We start from the raw sequence: 22,123 nt of genomic DNA on the forward strand, positions 1-22,123 counted from the left end.
CAAAATAAAGTTTGCAAACACAAAGCTTCTCTGTGTGTGTGTGTGAGATGCTGTAAGTGTGTATCACAGTAAATGTAACTAGTTCCATGTAACGCTGTTATGTAATTTAATTACAAAATAAATGTAATCTGTTAGTTACTGAGAAAAAATGTCATTAAATTACAGTTACTGATGAAAATGTTGATGATTATAAAGAAGATTACATCATGTTTTAATGTTTAACATGTTACTGAATACATATATTGATGATTTTAAATATTTAAAATCAATATTCTTTTTATATATTTAGTAAATAAATCATGATGTGGGTTTAACTCGAGTCACAGGACAAATTAAACTCCCTTTAATCATCAAATATCTTTATTTTATATTCTAACATCTACATGAACTAATGAATACATTTACAATGAGAGATAAATGTTGCTTTATAAGAAATGATCTCCCTTATAAATCATGTCAGTATCCATGACAACACAGCTGGACTTAGATTTTAGGAATGAAGGGACGGAAGGGAGGGAGGGAGGGAGGAAGGAAGGAAGGACAGATGGAGGGAAAGAAGGAGGGAAGGGAGGGAGGAAGGAAGGAAGGAAGGACAGATGGAGGGAAAGAAGGAAGGAAGGAGGGAAGGGAGGGAGGAAGGAAGGACAGAAGGAATGAAGGAGGGAAGCACATGAGGGAAAGAAGGAAGGAAGGACAGATGGAGGGAAGGAAGGAAGGACAGAGGGAAGGGAGGGAGGAAGGAAGGAAGGACAGATGGGAGGGAGGAAGGAAGGAAGGACAGAAGGAGGGAAGGGAGGGAAGAAGGAAGGAAGGACAGATGGAAGGGAGGGAGGAAGGAAGGATGGACTGATGGAAGGACAGAGGGAAGGGAGGGAGGAAGGAAGGAAGGACAGATGGGAGGGAGGAAGGAAGGACAGAGGGAAGGGAGGGAGGAAGGAAGGAAGGACAGATGAGAGGGAGGAAGGAAGGACAGATGGAAGGGAGGGAGGAAGGAAGGACAGATGGAAGGGAGGGAGGAAGGAAGGAAGGACAGATGGGAGGGAGGGAGGAAGGAAGGAGAGATGGAGGGAACATTTACCCTAACAGCTGAAAACATCAAATGTAATAAGTTAAATTACTTATCACAGTTTAAACAGAGTAACTAGTAATCTGTAATCTATTACGTCGCCATAGCAACCGTCCCAACCCTGAACATACTGAGTAGATTTTTACTGTTTATTTCAGAAATGACACTACAGGAAAGTGTTTTTAAGAGATAAAAAGTAACAGTAGTTTAATAAATAGAGGTAGAAATGGAGGTTTGTTTGTTTCTGCTCATTTTTTGGAGGATTTTGATGAGATTAGGGAAGAGGTGGTTGCCGTTGCAGAGTCCTTCTTCCACGAATCTTCTCCAACAGAGGATTTAAATTCCAAACGTTCCCTGGAAGCAGATTAAATGGAAACACACATTATTATTATAGTTATTAGTATTATTAGTATCATTATTATTATGAGTGTCTAAGTGTCGTTGGTTTCTAAGTCGTCGGGTGTGTCCTCTCCCACCTCTGCTCTGGTCGTCGGGCTGTGATGTCATCATGTCGTTTCCTGGATCTTCTTCACTGTTGAGAGCGACGTCCGACCGCCACTGTCTCCAGTTCATTTCCTCCACCCTGAAGTTTAAAGACGACTCATTACATCATCACGACTCATATGACATCACAGTCAGCTGATCACGTCTAACACCTCCTCCGTTAATCATCGGTTATAGTCAGAGGATAACACCGAGATAATCTGGTGAAATTAACTCTCTGGATTAAATGAAGTCTTGGTGTGATTTTATATATTTTATATTTACTAGTTTAAAATTATTGGTACTTGTATTTTCCATCTTATATTACATTAATATTTATGTTTTTCTTTAACAGCTTTATTCTCCTTTTAGACTGTTTATATGTGAACAACTTGGTGTATATAAGTAGTAGTAGTAATTCTAGTAGTAGTAGTACTTTTTGTAGTATTTGTAGTAGTAGTAGTAGTAGTATTAGTAGTAGTAGTAGTTATAGTACTAGTATTATTTGTACTAGTAGTATTAGTAGTAGTTTTAGTATTAGTAGTACTAGTAGTATTTGTAGTATTTGTACTAGTAGTATACTACTAGTATTAGTATACTGTATTAGTACTAGTACTAGAAGAATTTGTATTAGTAGTACTACTACTAGTATTAGTACTACTATTTGTAGTGGTTAGAGTACTAGTAGTATTTGTAGTAGTACTAGTAGTAGTAGTTATAGTACTAGTAGTATTTGTACTAGTATTTGTAGTATTATTAGTAGTATTAGTATTAGTAGTACTAGTAGTATTAGTATTCGTAGTACTAGTAGTAGTAGTATTCGTAGTATTAGTAGTAGTAGTATTAGTAGTATTAGTAGTATTAGTAGTAGTAGTATTATTAGTACCACCACGTATATATTAGCAGTACGTTGTGTTATAACTCATCAGTCTTGTATCAGAAACATCAGATCTGATTTCTACCTGAAGAATCTTCGACACTCGTTCTTCTCGTTTCTCACACAGAGCATCTTTGACACTCCAGGGTTCATCTTCCTCATCAGGCTCCGGGGCAGACTCCTCTCCAGGTCCAGGATCGTCATCGCCCTCTGAGCACGGGAGACAACGAGTCCGGTTTAACCCCTTACACACATCTGAGTCTTTACATCTGAGACACATTCCTGTCAGTGGACTCCTCCCGTCAGGACTGGCTGATACGCTTCTGGGACGATTCTCTAACGATTTTTGGTCCCGATTCGATTGAAATTGTGATTCTGATTAAACAAGTATTGCAATTTTATATTTCAATTATTGTGATTTTCTTCCTTAAACAAGAACAGGTTGAACCAAACACTTGATAAACATCATAAGTCATATTTAAACACATCTCATCAGTTTGTGACATTTATTTTTAAACCTGTGAACCTGCCTCACAAAACACATCCTCATCCACCAACATCTAAACTAAACTGCTACATTTAGCTGCTCTTTAGAAAATGAGAAATTCAAATAAATAAATAAATAAAAATCGATTCTTGTGTGAGAATCGATTTTTATTTATTTACTAAATAATTATTGAAAAAATGTTTAAAAAAAATTTAAATAAAAAATAAATAAGTAAATAATTATAAAAAATATTATTCATTTTTTTAAAAAATTAAATAAAATAAAAATGAAAAATAAAAATCGATTCTTGTGTGAGAATCGATTTTTATTTATTTATTAAATAATTATTCAAAAACATTAAAATTAAAATAAAAATGTAAAAAATAAATAAATAAATAATTATAAAAAATATTATTCATTTTTTAAAAAAATAAACAAATCAAACAAAAATAAAAATAAATAAAAATCGATTCTTGTGTGAGAATCGATTTTTATTTATTTATTTATTTAATTTTTTTTTTCTAAAGACCAAAAATCGCTAGAAAAAAAAATAATATAAAAATCAATTTTTCTTTGGCCCAGCCCTACTTCCTAATGTGACCCAAAACATACAGAAAATAAAATAAAATGCTCTTTGAGATCTTTGGATCTACTTCTATCAGGTTTTTATCTACTGGAAGCAGAATGAAGTTTCCTACCCGCAGATTCCAGATGTTCTCGCTTTCTTCTGAGATTCTCTCGACCGTGTTTCCCATCAGCGCTATGAGCATGTTGAGCAGCAGGATGTACGTCAGGACGATGTACGAGATGAGCAGGATGTAGAAAACCTCTTTGTACTGGACGTGGTCGGTGAACTCCAGATCTCCCATCCCGATGGTGAACTTGAACAACTCCAGGGTCGTGAAGCGGAGATCGTTGTACGTCGGCCTCTTGCACTTAAACGTCTCCATGTCAAACGTCATACCTCGTGCTCGCGTAGCGTTGCCTGGCGAGTCGTCGATAAGAGCGACGATAGCTGTGAAAAGCAAAAAGATTGAAGTCAGAAGTTTTTTATTTTTTTATTTATTAATTTATTTATTGACAAATAAATTATGCGAGACATTCCAAGACATGACGAAAGGCATACATCAAAATGATATAAAGGACAAACATGATCAAAACATTTAAATAAATAATATATAATAGATAAATAATAAAATAAAAAAATAAAAAAAATAAAAAATAAATAAATAAAATAAAAAATATAGAAATGACAAAATAAATAAGTGAATAAATTAAATAAATAGGTCTAATAAAAGTAATAAATAATAAAAAGGAAATTAAAATAAAAAATAAACAAATAAATAATTAAATAAATAAATTAAATAAATAAATAAATAGGTCTAATAAAAGTAATAAATAATAAAAAGGACCTTAAAATAAAAAATAAATAATTAAATAAATAAATAAATATATAGGGCAAGTTAAAATGGCAGACAAGTTCACTGAAAGTAATTAAATAAAATTCAATAACTGACAAACATTTTTTATTGGATTCAACATATGACAGAGACTCATTCAATTAAATCAGAAGTCTTTAAACAGAAACAAAAATGAAAATATAATAACCCTTACATAATGTCCAGGATCTAATTTAACCCCATTTAAATTTTTTAGAGCTTTAAAGAGACATTTCCATCATTATGTCTGTTATATTTTCATGTCTGAGGTAAAATAGGACATGATATTGTGTGATAGGAGCTGTTTAGTCTCTCTGCTCTCTGAGACATGCATCAAGGTTTAATCACATTTATTGATCAGTCAAATTATTGACTGTTGATGCTTTCTAAACACATCTGTGCTTGGTAAAAAATTTGGTAAGAACACTTTTTATGAGGCACTCGTATGTTTTAGGACTCCATTAAAGTCTTACCAGCAGAAAATCCAAACAGGAAGACGCTGTAGAAGCACAGGAAGTGTAAGATGTCACCCAGGATCATCTACAATGAGAAAAAGACTTAACGTAACTACATGACAGCTATCTTACCCCTTGTCCACCGAGCTGGAGCTGGTGCTGGTTCGGAGCCAGAGCCTGATTAAGCACCGGTTCTTTGCTTTTCCACCACCAAAGATCCAGCCCAGAGCCTCAGAACGGGAGCCAGAGCGAGCACCAACTCTTTGGTCTAAAGCAAGAACTGATTACGTCAGTGGACTGGGGGCGGGGCTAATGTTTATTAGCCGGCTAGCGGGGCTAACGTTTATTAGTCGGCTAGCGGGGCTAACGTTTATTAGCAGACTAGCGGGGTTAACGTTTATTAGCAGACTAGCAGGGCTAACGTTTATTAGCAGACTAGCGGGGTTAACGTTTATTGGCAGACTAGCGTGGCATTTACAGAGGATTCAAGATTTGTTGATTAAAAGTACTATTTTTAGCTTTTTTTTTGCCAGAGCTGTCGTCTTCTTCTTCTTCTTCTTCTTCTTCTTCTTCTTCTTCTCCGGCAGGCTAGATGCCTTGCGCCATGTTGCTGCCTCTCACTGGTGAATCATGGAAGTGCTTCAAAGGCGTGTGCTGGCTACGTTATACAGTGACGTAATCGCGTGGCTCCTTACCAGTGGAAAAGCAACAGGTTCATAAGAGGTGCTTGGATTAGCACCAACTGAGCACTGGCTCCGAACCAGCACTGGCTCCATCTCGGTGGAAAAGGGACTAAAAATAACCAAAGAAGCATCTTAAATCTTACTCTTTGCATCATGACATTGTACATCCCCATCTGTTTGAAGCCTCTGGTGTAGTAGAGGACGTTGATCCAGGCGAGAGCCAGCGAGATCACCAGAAGTCCGACGTATTCTTTCCTCCCGCAAAAATACAGAATTGTGCAGATCAGAAGAAGAGCCGCCTGCACGAAGCTGCAACAGGAAGCAGCAGAGAAATCAGGATGATGATTAAAAAAAATAGTTTTAATCTTAATCTCTCATTTTAACCCTCCTGTTGTCCTTGGGTCAAGGAAGGAAGGGAGTAAGAAGGAAGGAAGGAAGGGAGGAAGGGAGGGAGGGAGGGAGGAAGAAGGAAGGAAAGGAAGGAAGGGAGGAAGAAGGAAGGAAAGGAGGGAGGAAGGAAGGAAAGGAGGGAGGAAGGGAGGGAGGGAGGGAGGAAGAAGGAAGGAAAGGAGGGAGGAAGGGAGGGAGGGAGGAAGGAAGAAGGAAGGAAAGGAAGGAAGGGAGGAAGAAGGAAGGAAAGGAGGGAGGGAGGAAGGAAGGAAGGAAGGAAAGGAGGGAAGGAGGAAGGAAGGAAGGAAGGAGGGAGGAAAGAAGGAAGGTAGGAGGGATTGAGGGAGGAAAGAAGGAAGGAAGGTAGGAGAGAATGAAATAAGGAGGGAGAGAGGAAGGAAGGACAGAAGGAAGGAAGGAAAGAGAGACAGAGAGAAAAGGAGGGAGGAAGGAAGGAAGGAAGGAAGGAAGGAAAGAAGGAAAGAAGGAACAGTCAAAACAGACAGGGTCAATTTGACCCGGGAGGTTAAAATATATACTTACAAAATAATGTCACAGAATCCGTCGACGTACAGAGCTTTGAAGTTTGGGGGATTCTTTCTGAAAATAGTTATCTGAGGATTTATAAATCAGACGTGTGGAAATATGGAATTAGCTTCAAATCAATTTAAAAAATTAATTCAGACTTTTTATTTTATGTGTGTGTCTCACCGCTTTATAGAAAAACCACAGAGCTCCGAGGACACTGATGACCTCACCGATACATCGCATGTAGTCGAGAGGAACGTCGTCAACAGGAAACGGCGGCTGGAGGTCAACACGTTAACAGTCCTTGTTTAAGCTGATTAAAAGGAAACTTAACCATTTTTCAGAGAAGGAAGGAGGGAAGAAGGAAAGGAAGCAAGGAAGGAGGGAAGGAAATAAGGAGGGAGAGAGGAAGGAAGGACAGAAGGAAGGAAATGATGGAGGAAGGAAGGAGGGAATGAAGGAAGGAAAGACAGAGGAAAAGAAGTAAGGTAGGAGGGAGGGAGGGAGGGAGGGAGGAAAGAAGGAAGGAAAGGAGGGAGAAAGGAAAAGAGGAAGGGAGGAAGGAAGGAAAGACGGAGGAAAGAAGGATGGTAGGAGGGAGGGAGGGAGGAAAGAAGGAAGGAAAAGAGAGAGAAAGGAAAAGAGGAAGGAATGAGGGAAGGAAATAAGGAGGGAGAGAGGAAGGAAGGACAGAAGGAAGGAAGAAAGGGGGATGGAGGAAGGAAAGAAGGAAGGGAGGAAAGAAAGAGAGAGAGAGAAGGAGGGAGGGAGGGAGGAAAGGAAGGAAGGAAGGAAGGAAAGAAGGAAGGAAGCATGTAGTCGAGAGGAACGTCGTCAACAGGAAACGGCGGCTGGAGGTCAAGAGGTTAACAGTCCTTGTTTAAACTGATTAAAAGGAAACTTAACTATTTTTCAGAGAAGGAAGGAGGGAAGAAGGAAAGGAAGGAAGGAAGGAGGGAAGGAAATAAGGAGGGAGAGAGGAAGGAAGGACAGAAGGAAGGAAATGATGGAGGAAGGAAGGAGGGAATGAAGGAAGGAAAGACAGAGGAAAAGAAGTAAGGTAGGAGGGAGGGAGGGAGGGAGGAAAAGAGGAAGGGAGGAAGAAGGAAAGGAAGGAAGGAAGGGAAGAAGGAAGGAAAGACGGAGGAAAGAAGGAAGGTAGGAGGGAGGGAGGGAGGAAAGAAGGAAGGAAAGGAGGGAGAAAGGAAAAGAGGAAGGGAATGAGGGAGGAAGGAAGGAGGGAGGGAGGGAAGGAAAGAAGGCAGGATGGAGGAAAGAAGGAAGGTAGGAGGGAGGGAGGGAGGAAAGAAGGAAGGGAAGAAAGAAGGAAAGACAGAGGAAAAGAAGTAAGGTAGGAGGGAGGGAAGGAGGAAAGAAGGAAGGAAAAGAGGGAGAAAGGAAAAGAGGAAGGGAGGAAGGAAGGAAAGAGGGACAGAGGAAAGAAGGAATGGAGGAGGGTAGGGGGAGGAAAGAAAGAGAGAAGGAAGGAGGGAAGAAGGAAAGGAAGGAAGGAATGAGGGAAGGAAATAAGGAGGGAGAGAGGAAGGAAGGACAGAAGGAAGGAAGAAAGGGGGATGGAGGAAGGAAAGAAGGAAGGAAGGAAAGAGAGAGAGAGAGAAGGAGGGAGGGAGGAAGGGAGGAAAGGAAGGAAGGAAGGAAGGAAGGAAGGAAGGAAGCATGTAGTCGAGAGGAACTTCGTCAACAGGAAACGGCGGCTGGAGGTCAAGACGTTAACAGTCCTTGTTTAAACTGATTAAAAGGAAACTTAAACATTTTTCAACCTGGGCCCCATTTTACCTGTTATTGTGTATGTGTGTGTGTGTGTGTGTGTGTGTGTGTGCGTGTTTAAGTGACTAATGGGGACCACAATTTTTTACATTGGACCAATATTGAAGGGAATCGCTGCAAACATGAACACTTTTCTGTTTACTGCTTCTTTATTATTAAATCACATCTTAAGGTTAATATCTCACACTCCACTGTAACTTTTTAAAAAATCTGTTTTACCCATCCATCCATCTTCTTCCGCTTATCCGGGGTCGGGTCGCGGGGGCAGCAGCCTAAGCAGGGAAGCCCAGACTTCCCTCTCCCCAGCCACTTCGTCCAGCTCTTCCCGGGGGACCCTGAGGCGTTCCCAGGCCAGCCGAGAGACATAGTCTCCCCAGCGTGTCCTGGGTCTCCTACCGGTGGGGCTGTTTTACCCTGTTTAGCTTAATTTTATTTACAATTTAACACTTTTAATCATATTTAAATGGCTTTTTATTTTGCCATGTGTTGCTCTTATATTCTGTCTTGTATGAATTAATTTGTTATATGAATATTAAAGACTAATTTCAAGAGTTGTAGTCCCCATTAGTAACTGACACACAAAAAGTTGGGAAAATAGGGCCAGTTTAAAAATACCCCAAGTTTCCCTTAAAGTTGTTAAAGCATAGTTCGGACAGTTTTATGTTCTGATTTGGCGTGTTTCGTCTTACCTGGCCTTCCTTCCTGTAGAAGGCCACAGTGGTGAAGATGATCAGGTACATCAGGTAAGCCAAGAAGTTCACCAAGAATAATTTGGAAGCAAATCTGTCCCACTTATCCTTGAGAAGGCTGCGGAGTGGCTCGATCTGGAGCATCTCAGGGCGATTCTGAAGCAATGTCCACATTAAACTCCACATTAATAAAAATCAACTTAATTCCTCCATTGTCACTGCATTAGCATTACCTTTCAAAAGGCCTTCATCTGTGCTTGGGAAAGTGACACACCAAAGACAAAAGGTTTCTGTTTGCTTTTGTGTTGCCACTGTTTGTTCAGATCATCCGATTCACACACTCTACATCAGAGGTGTCAAACTCATTTTCATTCAAGGGCCACATACAGTCAAATTTGATCTCATGTGGGCTGGATCATTAAAAAGATGGAAGGAAAGAAGGAAACAAGGATGGAAAGAAGGGAAAAGTGATAGGACGGAAAGAAAGGAGGGAAGAAAGACAAACGGAAAGAAGGAAGGAAGGAAGGAAAAAGGGATTAGGAAGAAAGGGAAGAAAGGAAAAGAAGATGAAGGAAAGATGGAAGGAAGGAAGGACGGAGGAAGGAAGGAAGGAAGGAAGGAAAAGCAGATGAAGGAAAGATGGAAGGAAGGAAGGATGGAGGAAGGCAAGGAAGGAAAAGAGATTAGGAAGCAAAGCAGGAAAGAAGACAAGGAGGGAGGGAAGCAAGGAAGGAAAGGAAGAAAGGAAAGATGGAAGGAAGGAAGGAAGGACGGAGGGAAGTAAGGAAGGAAACAAAGAAGGAAAAAAGTAAGAAAGGGAGGTAGGAAAGAAGGACAGATGACAAGAGGATAGGAAGGAAAGTGGGCCGGATTGGACGCCTTCGCGGGCCGGTTCTGGCCCACGGGCCGCATGTTTGACACCCCTGCTCTACATTAACTCAATAGGATAATTTTTTTCTTACTTTATAGACTTCAAGTACCAAACAAGGTCCAACACGGAGGTAAAAGTAAGACAAAATAGAAATCTCTAACCGGAATTTCACTCCCAAAGACGATTATCTCCAACACAGAGTTGTCTTTTTTGGTGTCGATGGAGTTGATGTCGTAAAGTGAGGAGTGGACGGGTCCATAGGACCACTCTGTGAACTTTCTGGACAGCATCCTTGTCTCCTCATCTGTGAATTCCCGATGCAAAATGTGCTTGAACAGCTGGCCGACGAGATCAAAGAAGAAATAATCATCATTTTTTTGACATCATGAGTTAATCTATGGTTTTAAGTGTTTCATAAATCTGTATGTCAACATAAAGACCTTAAAAAGAGAATAAAACCTACCCCAATCTTCCCTAGCTTGGCTGCTAACTTCAGAGGAGTCAACCCCTTATTATTTTCAATGGCTTCCAACTGGACTTTACTTGTCTTCTCCAGTTTGTGGTGCTGAATAAGTATGTCATCGTACATCTTTACAATCATATCTGTGTTCTCTGTCGTGTTGTCAGCTATGACCACCAAGGTGTGCAAGACTGTGTTCCCTTGGGAGTCTTTGTCAGTTGGGTCAGCTTTTCTGTGAGGGTTGTCCATGAGGAAGGACACGACATCGGGCTGGTTGGTGCAGGCAGCCAATGACAGAGGAAGCTCTCCTTTAGGAAAAACACACAATGGTGAGTTTAATAATACGATTTGAACACAAACAACCACTATAATTTCAAGGTGTAATTAATAACCCACCAAAATAAAACCCCAGTCCGGCTTTACGCTGGAAGAACTTCCCATCAGCTTTGGCTTGCACATCTGCTCCTTTCTGGACCAGAAGTTTCACGTGGTCGAAGCTCCTCCGTTCAATGGCGATGTGCAACGCTGTCTGACCTGTAATGAGGTCATAGTTACAGGAAACAGGCACTCTACACTCTAATGGTGGTACACCAAAGTCTAGACATATTGAATATTGAAATGATTGCTTCACTTGTTACTTGGGCTGAATATAATTTAAAAATTAATACCAGTATCAATCCAAGTACCCTTAAAGTGATACCGATACCAATTGAGTACTTCTTTCGATACTCATCGTGTGAATAGATAAAATGCCACCACTCCTCCACATAGTCTCTGCTTTGGCAGTGGGCCAATCACATGTCACATTAAATTAAAGCTTGAGTTGATTGGCTGTGAGCAAGTCCATACAAATAGTCATATTTTCTACCTCTGGGTGCAAAAAGGATCGATTGCAGGTATCGACTAACAGGAGACGTTTCGATAGTACTTGGTATCGATTTATGTAGGTTGATATTTTAAAGGCATCTAGTACCAATACCCAGCCCTACTTGTCACTGTGTCTTAATTAAATCCATTGTCTACATAGCCAAAAGGACATCACGATCTATATAGTATTTAACATTGACTGTCTTAGACCCCCGGCTTCAGAGGCATGACCAGGCTTGCGGAGGTAACCTAGCATATCTAGCAGCGTTACTTATATAGGATACAAAAAAATGGGTAACTGTTTTACGTTACAGTTACAGAAAAAAGACTTTGGGGAGTATTTAGCAGGATTACAGTTTAATAACACATTTTACAATAAAGAATGATATACCCAAACATGAGCAGAGCAGGAATGAGAGAGAAAATTAACCCGCTGATCCACTGAAGTTTTCTCCCTTGATATCATTAAATAAGTTATCCATCCAATATTGTCTAAGTCTTGAGAGAGAGAGAGAGAGAGAGAGAGACAGAGAGAGACAGAGAGAGAGAGAGAGCAAGAGAGAGAGAGACAGAGAGAGAGGGAGAGAGAGAGAGAGAGAGAGAGAAAGAGAGAGACAGAGAGAGAGAGAGAGAGACAGAGAGAGAGAGCAAGAGAGAGAGAGAGAAAGAGAGAGAGACAGAGAGAGAGAGAGAAAGAGAGAGACAGAGAGAGAGATAGAGAGAGAGGAGAGACAGAGAGAGAGCAAGAGACAGAGAGAGAGAAAGAGAGAGACAGAGAGGGCGAGAGAGAGACAGAGAGAGAGAGAGAGAAAGAGAGAGAGAGAGACAGAGAGCAAGAGAGGAGAGAGAGAGAGAGAGAGAGAGAGAGAGAAGAGAGAGAGAGAGACAGAGAGAGAGCAAGAGAGAGCAAGAGAGAGAGACAGAGAGAGAGAGAGAGAGAGAGAGAGAGAGAGACAGAGAGAGAGAGAGAGAGAGAGAGAGAGAGAGAGAGAGAGAGACAGAGAGAGACAGAGAGAGAGAGAGAGAGAGAGAGTGAGAGAGAGAGAGAGAGAGAGAGACAGAGAGAGAGAGAGAGAGAGAGAGAGAGAGAGAGAGAGAGAGTTAACACCAACTCTCCGAACACACCAACACCTGCACCAGAACTGCGTGTGGCAACTTGTGCTGGTTTTGCCTAATTGCATAGAAGTGTGAATGTTACCTAACCAATACATGCAAATAGGTCAGGTCAGGCAAGATGAAACTATCTGTTATGCAGTCGTTCTTTGCTTTGGGCGATTTGTGAATTAGATGCTATTATTAGTCTTAATTGCACGCTTTATTAGTGCATGTTTAGTGTTGGTGCAGTGATCCAAAAGTAATCAAGTTACATTACTTTAACCCTTAAACAGACCTTACTAGTTATGTCATTTGCACCTCAAGTAAGGAAGGAAGGAAGGAAAGAAGGAAGGAAAGGAGGGAGGAAGGGAAGGAAGGGAGGAAGGGAGGAAGAAGGAAGGAAAGGAAGGAGGGAGGGAAGGAAGGGAGGGAGGAAGGGAGGAAGAAGGAAGGAAAGGAAAGGAGGGAGGGAGGAAGGAAGGAAGGGAGGAAGGGAGGAAGAAGGAAGGAAAGGAAGGAGGGAGGAAGGAAGGAAGGAAGAAGGAAGGAAAGGAGGGAGGAAGGGAAGGAAGGGAGGGAGGGAAGAAGAAGGAAGGAAAGGAGGGAGGGAGGAAGGAAGGAAGGTAGGAAGGAAAGGAGGGAAGATGGAAGGAAAGGAGGGAGGAAGGGAAGGAAGGGAGGGAGGAAGAAGGAAGGAAAGGAGGGAGGAAGGAAGGACAGATGAAGGAAGGAAGAAAGGACAGAAGGAGGGAACATTTACCCTAACAGCTGGACTTAGATCTGAGGAAGGAAGGAAGGAAGGAAGGAAGGAAGGACAGATGAAGGAAGGAAGGAAGGAAGGAAGGAAGGAAGGAAGGTTAAAGAGTGTGTATCTCCTGGTGCACGTTGTCTGTTTAAGGGTTAATAGTGTGGTACTTAAGTGACTATACCAGAGGTGTCAAACTCATTTTCATTCAAGGGCCACATACTGCCCAATTTAATCTCACGTGGGCTGGATAAATTAGAAGGAAGGAAGAAAGGAAGGAAGGGAGGAAGGAAGGGAGGAAGGGAAGAAGGGAGGAAGGAAGATAAGACAGGAAGGAAGGAAGAAAAAGAAGACATGAAAGAAGGAAGGAAGAAAAAGAAGATATGAAAGAAGGAAGGAAGAAAGGACAGAAGGAAGGAAGGAAGGAAGGAAGGAAGAAAGGACGGAAGAAAGGAAGGACAGAAGCAAGGAAGGAAGAAAGGATGGAAGGAAGGAAGAAAGGAAAGAAGGAAGGAAGAAAGGATGGAAGGAAGGAAGGAAGAAAGGACGGAAGAAAGGAAGGACAGACGCAAGGAAGGAAGAAAGGATGGAAGGAAGGAAGGAAGAAAGGACAGAAAGAAGGAAGGAAGAAAGGACAGACGGAAGGAAGGAAGAAAGGACAGAAGGAAGGAAGGAAGGAAGAAAGGACAGATGGAAGGAAGGAAGAAGGGACAGATGGAAGGAAGGAAGAAAGGACAAATGGAAGGAAGGAAGAAAGGACAAATGGAAGGAAGGAAGAAGGGACAGATGGAAGGAAGGAAGAAAGGACAAATGGAAGGAAGGAAGAAAGGACAGATGGAAGGAAGGAAGAAGGGACAGATGGAAGGAAGGAAGAAAGGACAGATGGAAGGAAGGAAGAAAGGACAGATGGAAGAAAGGACAGAAGGAAGGAAGGAAGAAGGGACAGATGGAAGGAAGGAAGAAAGGACAAATGGAAGGAAGGAAGAAAGGACAGATGGAAGGAAGGACAGAAGGAAGGAAGGAAGAAAGGACAGAAAGAAGGAAGGAAGAAAGGACAGAAGGAAGGAAGGAAGGAAGGAAGAAAGGACGGAAGAAAGGAAGGACAGAAGCAAGGAAGGAAGGACGGAGGAAGGAATGAAGAAAGGAAAGAAGGAAGGAAGGGAAGATGGAAGGAAAGGAGGAATAAGGAAAGTGGGCCGGATCAGACCTCTCGGCGGGCCGGATCTGGCCCACGGGCCGCATGTTTGACATCCCTGGACTATACGAACCCTCCCAACCCTGCACATGCACATTTTTAGTTTTACCTACCTTTGTAGTACGGATCGATGTAAGCTGCGTTGATTAAATATTCTAAATCTCCAGTTTTCTCCGCAATGTCGAGGAAGACTTCAATGGTGTCATTTTTGCCGTCTTTCAGGTTCAGCAAAGCTTTCAGAAGTACCGTTTTCCCATTTCTTTCATCTGGAAATTACATCATTATATAAAGTTTCAAATAATAACTTTTAAGCAATTAAGAAATATAATAAATTTACTACGGAAAGCTTCAACTCTCACAACAATCACATCAATGTTTTTAAGAGATAGATAGAAGAAGGACGGACAGATAGAAGGAAGGATGGAAGGAAGGACGGACAGATAGAAGGAAGGATGGAAGGAAGGACGGACAGATAGAAGGACAGAATGAAGGACGAAAGAGAGGAAGGAAAGATGGAAGGAAGGAAGGAGGGAGGGAAGAAAGGGAGGAAGGAAGGAAGGAAGGAAGGAAGGAAGGAAGGAAGGACAGACAGATAGAAGGAAGGACAGAATGAAGGAAGAAAGGGAGGAAGGAAAGATGGAAGGAAGGATGGACAGACAGAAGGAAGGATGGAAGGAATTACGGACAGGTAGAAGGACAGAATGAAGGAAGAAAGGGAGGAAGGAAAGATGGAAGGAAGGAAGGAAAGAAGGAAGGGAGGAAGGAAGGAAGGAAGGACGGACAGATAGAAGGAAGGACAGAATGAAGGAAGAAAGGGAGGAAGGAAAGATGGACGGAAGGACGGACAGATAGAAGGAAGGATGGAAGGAAGGACAGACAGAATGAAGGAAGAAAGGGAGGAAGGAAAGATAGAAGGAAGGAGGGAGGCAAGAAAGGGAGGAAGGAAGGAAGGACGGACAGATAGAAGGAAGGACAGAATGAAGGAAGGAAAGAAGGAGGGAAGAAAGGGAGGAAGGAAGGAAGGAAGGAAGGACAGAATGAAGGAAGGATGGAAGGAAGGACGGACACATAGAAGGACAGAATGAAGGAAGAAAGGGAGAAAGGAAAGATGGAAGGAAGAAAGGGAGGAAGGAAAGATGGAAGGAAGGCGGGAGGGAAGAAAGGAAGGAAGGAAGGAAGGAAGGAAGGAAGGATGGACGGACAGATAGAAGGAAGGACAGAATGAAGGAAGAAAGGGAGGAAGGAAAGATGGAAGGAAGGAGGGAGGGAAGAAAGGGAGGAAGGAAGCAAGGAAAGAAGGAAAGAAGGAAGGAAGGAAGGAAGGAAGGAAGGAAGAAAGGGAGGAAGGAAGGAAGGAAGGAATGAAGGTAGGATGGAAGGAAGGACGGACACAGAAGGACAGAATGAAGGAAGAAAGGGAGGAAGGAAAGATGGAAGGAATGTGGGAGGGAAGAAAGGAAGGAAAGAGGGAGGGAAGAAAGGGAAGAAGAAAGGAAGGACGGACAGATAGAAGGAAGGACAGAATGAAGGAAGAAAGGGAGGAAGGAAAGATGGAAGGAAAGAGGGAGGCAAGAAAGGGAGGAAGGAAGGAAGGACGGACAGATAGAAGGAAGGACAGAATGAAGGAAGGAAGGAAGGAGGGAGGGAAGACAGGAAGGAAAAGATGGAAGGAAGGATGGAAGGAAGGACGGACAGAATGAAGGAAGAAAGGGAGGAAGGAAAGATAGAAGGAAGGAGGGAGGGAAGAAAGGGAGGGAAGAAAGGGAGGAAAGAAGGAAAGAAGGAAGGAAGAAAGGAAGGAAGGAAGGAAGGAAGGAAGGAATGAAGGAAGGATGGAAGGATGGACGGACAGATAGAAGGAAGGACAGAATGAAGGAAGAAAGGGAGGAAGGAAAGATGGACGGAAGGACGGACAGATAGAAGGAAGGATGGAAGGAAGGACGGACAGAATGAAGGAAGAAAGGGAGGAAGGAAAGATAGAAGGAAGGAGGGAGGCAAGAAAGGGAGGAAGGAAGGAAGGACGGACAGATAGAAGGAAGGACAGAATGAAGGAAGGAAGGAAGGAGGGAGGGAAGACAGGAAGGATGGAAGGAAGGACGGACAGATAGAAGGACAGAATGAAGGAAGAAAGGGAGGAAGGAAAGATGGAAGGAAGGAGGGAGGGAAGAAAGGGAGGAAGGAAGCAAGGAAAGAAGGAAAGAAGGAAGGAAGAAAGGAAGGAAGGAAGGAAGGAAGGAATGAAGGAAGGATGGAAGGATGGACGGACAGATAGAAGGAAGGACAGAATGAAGGAAGAAAGGGAGGAAGGAAAGATGGAAGGAAGGAAAGATGGACGGAAGGAGGGAGGGAAGAAAGGGAGGAAGGAAGGAAGGACGGACAGATAGAAGGAAGGACAGAATGAAGGAAGAAAGGGAGGAAGGAAAGATGGACGGAAGGACGGACAGATAGAAGGAAGGATGGAAGGAAGGACGGACAGATAGAAGGAAGAAAGGGAGGAAGGAAAGATGGACGGAAGGACGGACAGATAGAAGGAAGGATGGAAGGAAGGACGGACACATAGAAGGACAGAATGAAGGAAGAAAGGGAGAAAGGAAAGATGGAAGGAAGGAGGGAGGGAAGAAAGGAAGGAAGGAAGGAAGGATGGACGGACAGATAGAAGAAAGGACAGAATGAAGGAAGAAAGGGAGGAAGGAAAGATGGAAGGAAGGAGGGAGGGAAGAAAGGGAGGAAGGAAGGAAGGACGGACAGATAGAAGGAAGGACAGAATGAAGGAAGAAAGGGAGGAAGGAAAGATGGACGGAAGGACGGACAGATAGAAGGAAGGATGGAAGGAAGGACAGACAGATAGAAGGAAGGATGGAAGGAAGGACAGACAGAATGAAGGAAGAAAGGGAGGAAGGAAAGATAGAAGGAAGGAGGGAGGGAAGAAAGGGAGGAAGGAAGGAAGGACGGACAGATAGAAGGAATGAGGGAGGGAAGAAAAGAGGGAAGGAAAGAAGGAAAGAAGGAAGGAAGGAAGGAGGGAGGGAAGACAGGAAGGAAAAGATGGATGGAGAGAGAAGGATAAAACTGCTTCCTGCTTACCTCTGAGTTCAGGGCTGGTGAGTCTCTTATTGTGAAGTTGCAGATAGTCGGCCAGTTCATTAAGTTGAGTTGCGTCTCCGAGCGACGCCGCTTCAAATATTCTCTCCCTGGTGAATTCTTTACCGTTAACGCTGCCAACGGTCCGACTGTGCTGTCTGAAATATAGAAGATTATTCAAGTTATATACATTATCCCTTAAACAGACAACGTGCACCAGGAGATACAGACTCTTTAACCTTAGTGTTGTCTTTTCTTCCTTCCTTCCTTCCTTCATCTGTCCTTCCTTCCGTCTTTCCTTCCTTCCTTCATCTGTCCTTCCTTCCTTCCTTCCTTCCTTCCTTCCTTCCTCAGATCTAAGTTCAGCTGTTAGGGTAAATGTTCCCTCCTTCTATCCTTTCTTCCTTCCTTCATCTGTCCTTCCTTTCTTTCTTTCTTCCTTCCTTCCTTCCTTCCTTCCTTCCTCCTTTCCTTCCTTCTTCCTACCTCCTCCCTTTCCTCTCTCCTTCCTTTCCTTCCTTCTTCCTCCCTTCCTTCCCTTCCTTCCTTCCTTCTTCCCTCCTTTCCTTCCTACTTTCCTTCCTTCCTCCCTCCTTCCTTTCCTTCCTTCTTCCTCCCTTGCTTCCCTTCCTTCCTCCTTTCCTTCCTTCTTCCCTCCTTCCCTTCCTTCCTTCCTTCTTTCCTTCCTTCCTTCCTTACTTTAGGTGCAAATGACATAACTAGTAAGGCCTGTTTAAGGGTTAAAATATATTAAGCAGCTGTTTAAAAATTCACTTCAGCAGTATTTTAACAGTCGCATATAAGTAAAGAAGACTTTAACACAATAATCCTATAGTATGACTTTTGATTAAGAATTGTTTTATCATCTTTTTATTCTATTATTTTATTTTTGATGTTTTAAAATGTTGTTTTACTTTATTTTATTATTATCATCATTCTAAGTTTTATATTCTTATTTGATTTTATATTGTCTGTTTCTTTTCTTTTTAATCTTTTAACTTGGTTTTAGTCTAGTTTTCATTCAACTCTCATGTATCATTTCTACTTTTTTTTATCTATTTAACCTTTTTACTGTAATTTTTCTTATTTATTTTACTTTAATTTCCCTTTTATTTGTTAATTTTTTTTACATTTTATCACTTATTTTCTCTCACGTGCATTGGTCTCAAATTATTCTTTATTTTTTATTCCTTTTCTTTATGTCATCACTTGTTCTGTCTTCTTTTCAGCTTGTCAATCAGCTGTGAAGCACTTGAAACTAACTTAACCAACAGCTTTCACACAGGTTAGATTGATTATTTGTATACTGGTACCCTGGGAAAAGACCCCAGATTATAATTTGAACAAAGAAGGCTTTCAGCAAGCCGACACTTGTTTACCTGACACCTGAGACTCAGCGATCCCTTAAGGCTAAAATGCAAATTATTCTTAGCAGCAGTTGAACTACACTGATTTCTCTGCTGATATCTCCAACAGTAAGTCTGCAGCATGTAATGATTAAAAGTCTTCACATATATAATCTAAATCAAGCACCATTTCTTCCCCCATAGACCTGGTTACCTAGATAAAGTCACATTGGTATCCATCGGTGCTGGAGTAATCTCTGATCCATCTGTTCTAAGGAGCCAATCCAGACTGTTCCCCTCCTCTTCTTGCCGTTGGTTTGACTCCTCTTTGTTTGGCGGCTGATCGGTGTCCATCTTATTTGTTGTTAATAACCGATCCCTGACGACGTACGGCAAGAAACTGTTTGCTGATGACGAGCTCCAGCAGCTGCACAGGTGTAGAGTTGCAGAATGGTTTGGGGACAGCACTGAAGTGGAAGTGGTGTTGGTTACCTTGGTTATGGCTCCTCCCTCTCCTTGTTGTTTGCCCAGCAGGTTCCCAATTAAACAGCATACAATCAGAACATGCGATCACAGTACTCCCACTGAAAGGTTGTTTAACTGTCCGATAGTCTTTTAGGTTCTTAATTGTTTTATTATTCATTCATTTGACAGGTTTCATCTTTAATCCCTGGCCAAATGTTACAACAGGCTTTCTAAAAGTAGAAACAACAATTGGGTGCAACCAGCAGCTCATGATAAATGTAAAAATGTAAATGTTAATATTAATACAGCTGAAATGATGTAACAAGAAGAAGAAGAAGAAGCAGGAAGTAGCCAAAAGAAGCGCATGAAGCAAGCATAAAAGCAAATATGAGCTGAAGCATGCAGCAAGTACAGAGGTAAACTGGATATGAAGCGTGCAACAGGACAGTATTAATCAGCATTAAGCAAATATTAGTTGAATGAGAACTACAATACCAGTATGTGTTGAGTTCTCTGGTATCTGTTAGAATAGTTTCACTCTTGTGAGGCTCTGACAGAAAAGGCTACCTGACTAAAGTCTCTTGTTTTTATGCTAACATGATACATATTACGTCTGATTTTGTAGATAAGACCTACATTTACATGCTAAATCCGGTTTTACCAGCTAAGGTTGGTTCCTTAAAACTGCACAATGATGGAAATGATGTTTGTAGTCGTTGGTTCAGTGTAGCGTGATCAGCCTGTCAAAACTCATTTGAGAGAAAATCATTGAGTGTATGTAATGTACATCTCGGTGGCTGTTTCATTTAATCCGTTAAAGACTTTTTTTTTTTTTTTGGACTGCAGATAGCAATACAAGCATTTAACAAACAGGAAGTACCGTCTCTACTGCCGTCCATACATTTCCAACATTTATGAACTTTATATATTTTAGCAGAAATTAAGTGCGTGCATAAAAGCATTAAAAAGCATGGCAGGTAGGTCCAGCCGAGGTTAGAAAAGAATAAATTCAATAGATATTTGAAACAGAAGAGAAAAAGGGTTCAACATAGATATCAAAGACAAGACAAGATCATTACGTGATCGTTCGTTTGAAGCCGTGACAAAATCTGGTTTTACATATTTAGATATACTTAGTCCAAAACTTAATTCAGTTTTCTGGAGACAGAGAGAGATATTCGTCTTTTTCATAACAGAAATATAATTTACTACACTGTAGAAGCCGATAACGTAATAACGACCGATAACATAAAAATGACCGATAGCGTAATAATGACCAATAACATAATAATGATGATCACGTAATAACAACCGATAACGTAATAACAACCGATAACGGCGGACAACATAATAATGACCGATAACGTAATAACGACCGATAACGTAATAGCGACCGATAACGTAATAACGACTGATAACGACCGATAACGTAATAGCGACCGATAACGTAATAGCGACCGATAACGTAATAGCGACCGATAATGACCGATAACGTAATAGCGACCGATAACGACTGATAACGTAATAACGACCGATAACGTAATAAAAGTCCTAAACCATTAACGTAATAACTTTTGGCCAATATCATAATAAGTTACTACATTATTAGCACATTTTTGCGAATGTAATAATAACCGTAAATATGCTAATATTACTTTATTGAAGTTGCATTTATCGGATATGCATACTCTCTCGGGTAAGATACGATAGTTTATGAACGTGTTGACACATTTATGAGTTGCCATGTACGTACAATACAGCGTCATCAGGAATCATTTGGACCGATCGTCAGGACACACAGATGTTGAGTCATTAATAGACTAAATCAGAGACAGCCCAGTATGGATCCTTGTGGGACGTCAGTGGACAAGCAAAGTCAGCTGATTGACGGTTATCTATTCGAACAGATTGGTGAGAGAGGGATCATTCTACCAATTTAAGGGCATCAGCAGAGAAAAAAGGGAGATAATTAGACTGAAATGCTTTCCTGAAATCAAGAGTCGACAACCAGTGGTGTGCACAGACTTTTTGAAGGGCAGGGGCGAAAAGAAAAAAAAGGGCACATACAGCGTGTTCTTGCCACTGAAGGGGGCACTTTAGTGTGTTTTGCCAACCAAGAGGGCACCTTAGCACCTGTTCTGGCACCCAAGAGGGCACCTTAGCACGGGTTCTGGCTCCCAAGAGGGCACCTTAGCACGCGTTCTGGCTCCCAAGAGGGCACCTTAGCACGCGTTCTGGCACCCAAGAGGGCACCTTAGCACACGTTCTGGCTCCCAAGAGGGCACCATAGCACGCGTTCTGGCTACCAGGAGGGCACCTTAGCACGTGTTCGGGCTCCCAAGAGGGCACTTTAGCACGTGTTCTGGCTCCCAAGAGGGCACCTTAGCACGCGTTCTGGCTCCCAAGAGGGCACCTTAGCACGCGTTCTGGCTCCCAAGAGGGCACCTTAGCACGCGTTCTGGCTCCCAAGAGGGTACTTTAGCACACGCTTTTCAACAATTGGGCCAATTGCCCCCCCCCCCTTATGCACACCACTGTCGACAACATCACATTTATCCAGTAATTGGCTGTCTCAGTTGAGTGATTTGCTCTGAAGCCAAACTGCATTGGGTGTAATGTGGTTTATGATTGGCTCACCCATTTCCCTGCAACCTTAGTCATTAAACCTCCCTGCATTACATTGGTTTAGTAGAGAGTACAGCTGGGTTGTGGACGTGTGATTATGAAAGCACTGTTGCATCTGTAAACAGCTTGCATGAGGGTTCCTGCTTACTGTATACATTTGTTAAAAAAAGGCGTGGCAGCATCTGTTTCAATTCAACAAAAGAGCCGCATGATCACTCCTTCATTATTAATTCATTACTGGCAGCTCAAGTCAAATCTATAGGGTTTTTTGGTGGTTTAGGTTTGGCTAAACAAGGTACTGTGATGAATGTTTTATTTTATATAACAATTAAAAATACAATAGTTGAGAAAACTCAGGATGGAATCAGAAAAATATGCTTTTTGCAACTCAATTAAATATGTCTGGATGTCCTCTAAATACATCTGATATTTAGCTGAAGTGATAAGTACCTGCTTATTGATGATCTCACTGCTGGACTGGCCTCTTT

At 41.8% G+C, this 22,123-nt stretch overlaps 2 protein-coding genes and 1 long non-coding RNA gene across 3 annotated transcripts in view; all 3 read right to left on the bottom strand.

The window, feature by feature from the left end:
- LOC128359986 (NACHT, LRR and PYD domains-containing protein 12-like) overlaps nucleotides 1-22,123 on the bottom strand; it is a 291,384-nt gene that overhangs the window by 203,671 nt on the left and 65,590 nt on the right. The window lies entirely within an intron of this gene.
- On the bottom strand, nucleotides 1,309-8,950 carry LOC128360979 (transient receptor potential cation channel subfamily V member 1-like). Its single transcript, XM_053321550.1, has 9 exons — nucleotides 8,886-8,950; nucleotides 6,592-6,721; nucleotides 6,424-6,494; nucleotides 5,634-5,799; nucleotides 4,826-4,892; nucleotides 3,612-3,928; nucleotides 2,512-2,636; nucleotides 1,543-1,649; nucleotides 1,309-1,420 (listed from the first exon to the last, which is right to left on the bottom strand). Exons 2-9 carry the CDS (start codon nucleotides 6,649-6,651, stop codon nucleotides 1,341-1,343), a joined length of 993 nt encoding a protein of 330 aa, XP_053177525.1. The 5' UTR covers nucleotides 6,652-6,721; nucleotides 8,886-8,950; the 3' UTR covers nucleotides 1,309-1,340.
- On the bottom strand, nucleotides 17,336-22,118 carry LOC128361031 (uncharacterized). Its single transcript, XR_008321538.1, has 3 exons — nucleotides 22,086-22,118; nucleotides 18,760-19,060; nucleotides 17,336-17,357 (listed from the first exon to the last, which is right to left on the bottom strand). It is a non-coding gene; the product is annotated as an uncharacterized LOC128361031 (long non-coding RNA).

The sequence above is a fragment of the Scomber japonicus genome, chromosome 6, assembly GCF_027409825.1.
Source record: "Scomber japonicus isolate fScoJap1 chromosome 6, fScoJap1.pri, whole genome shotgun sequence".
Lineage (NCBI taxonomy): Eukaryota > Metazoa > Chordata > Actinopteri > Scombriformes > Scombridae > Scomber > Scomber japonicus.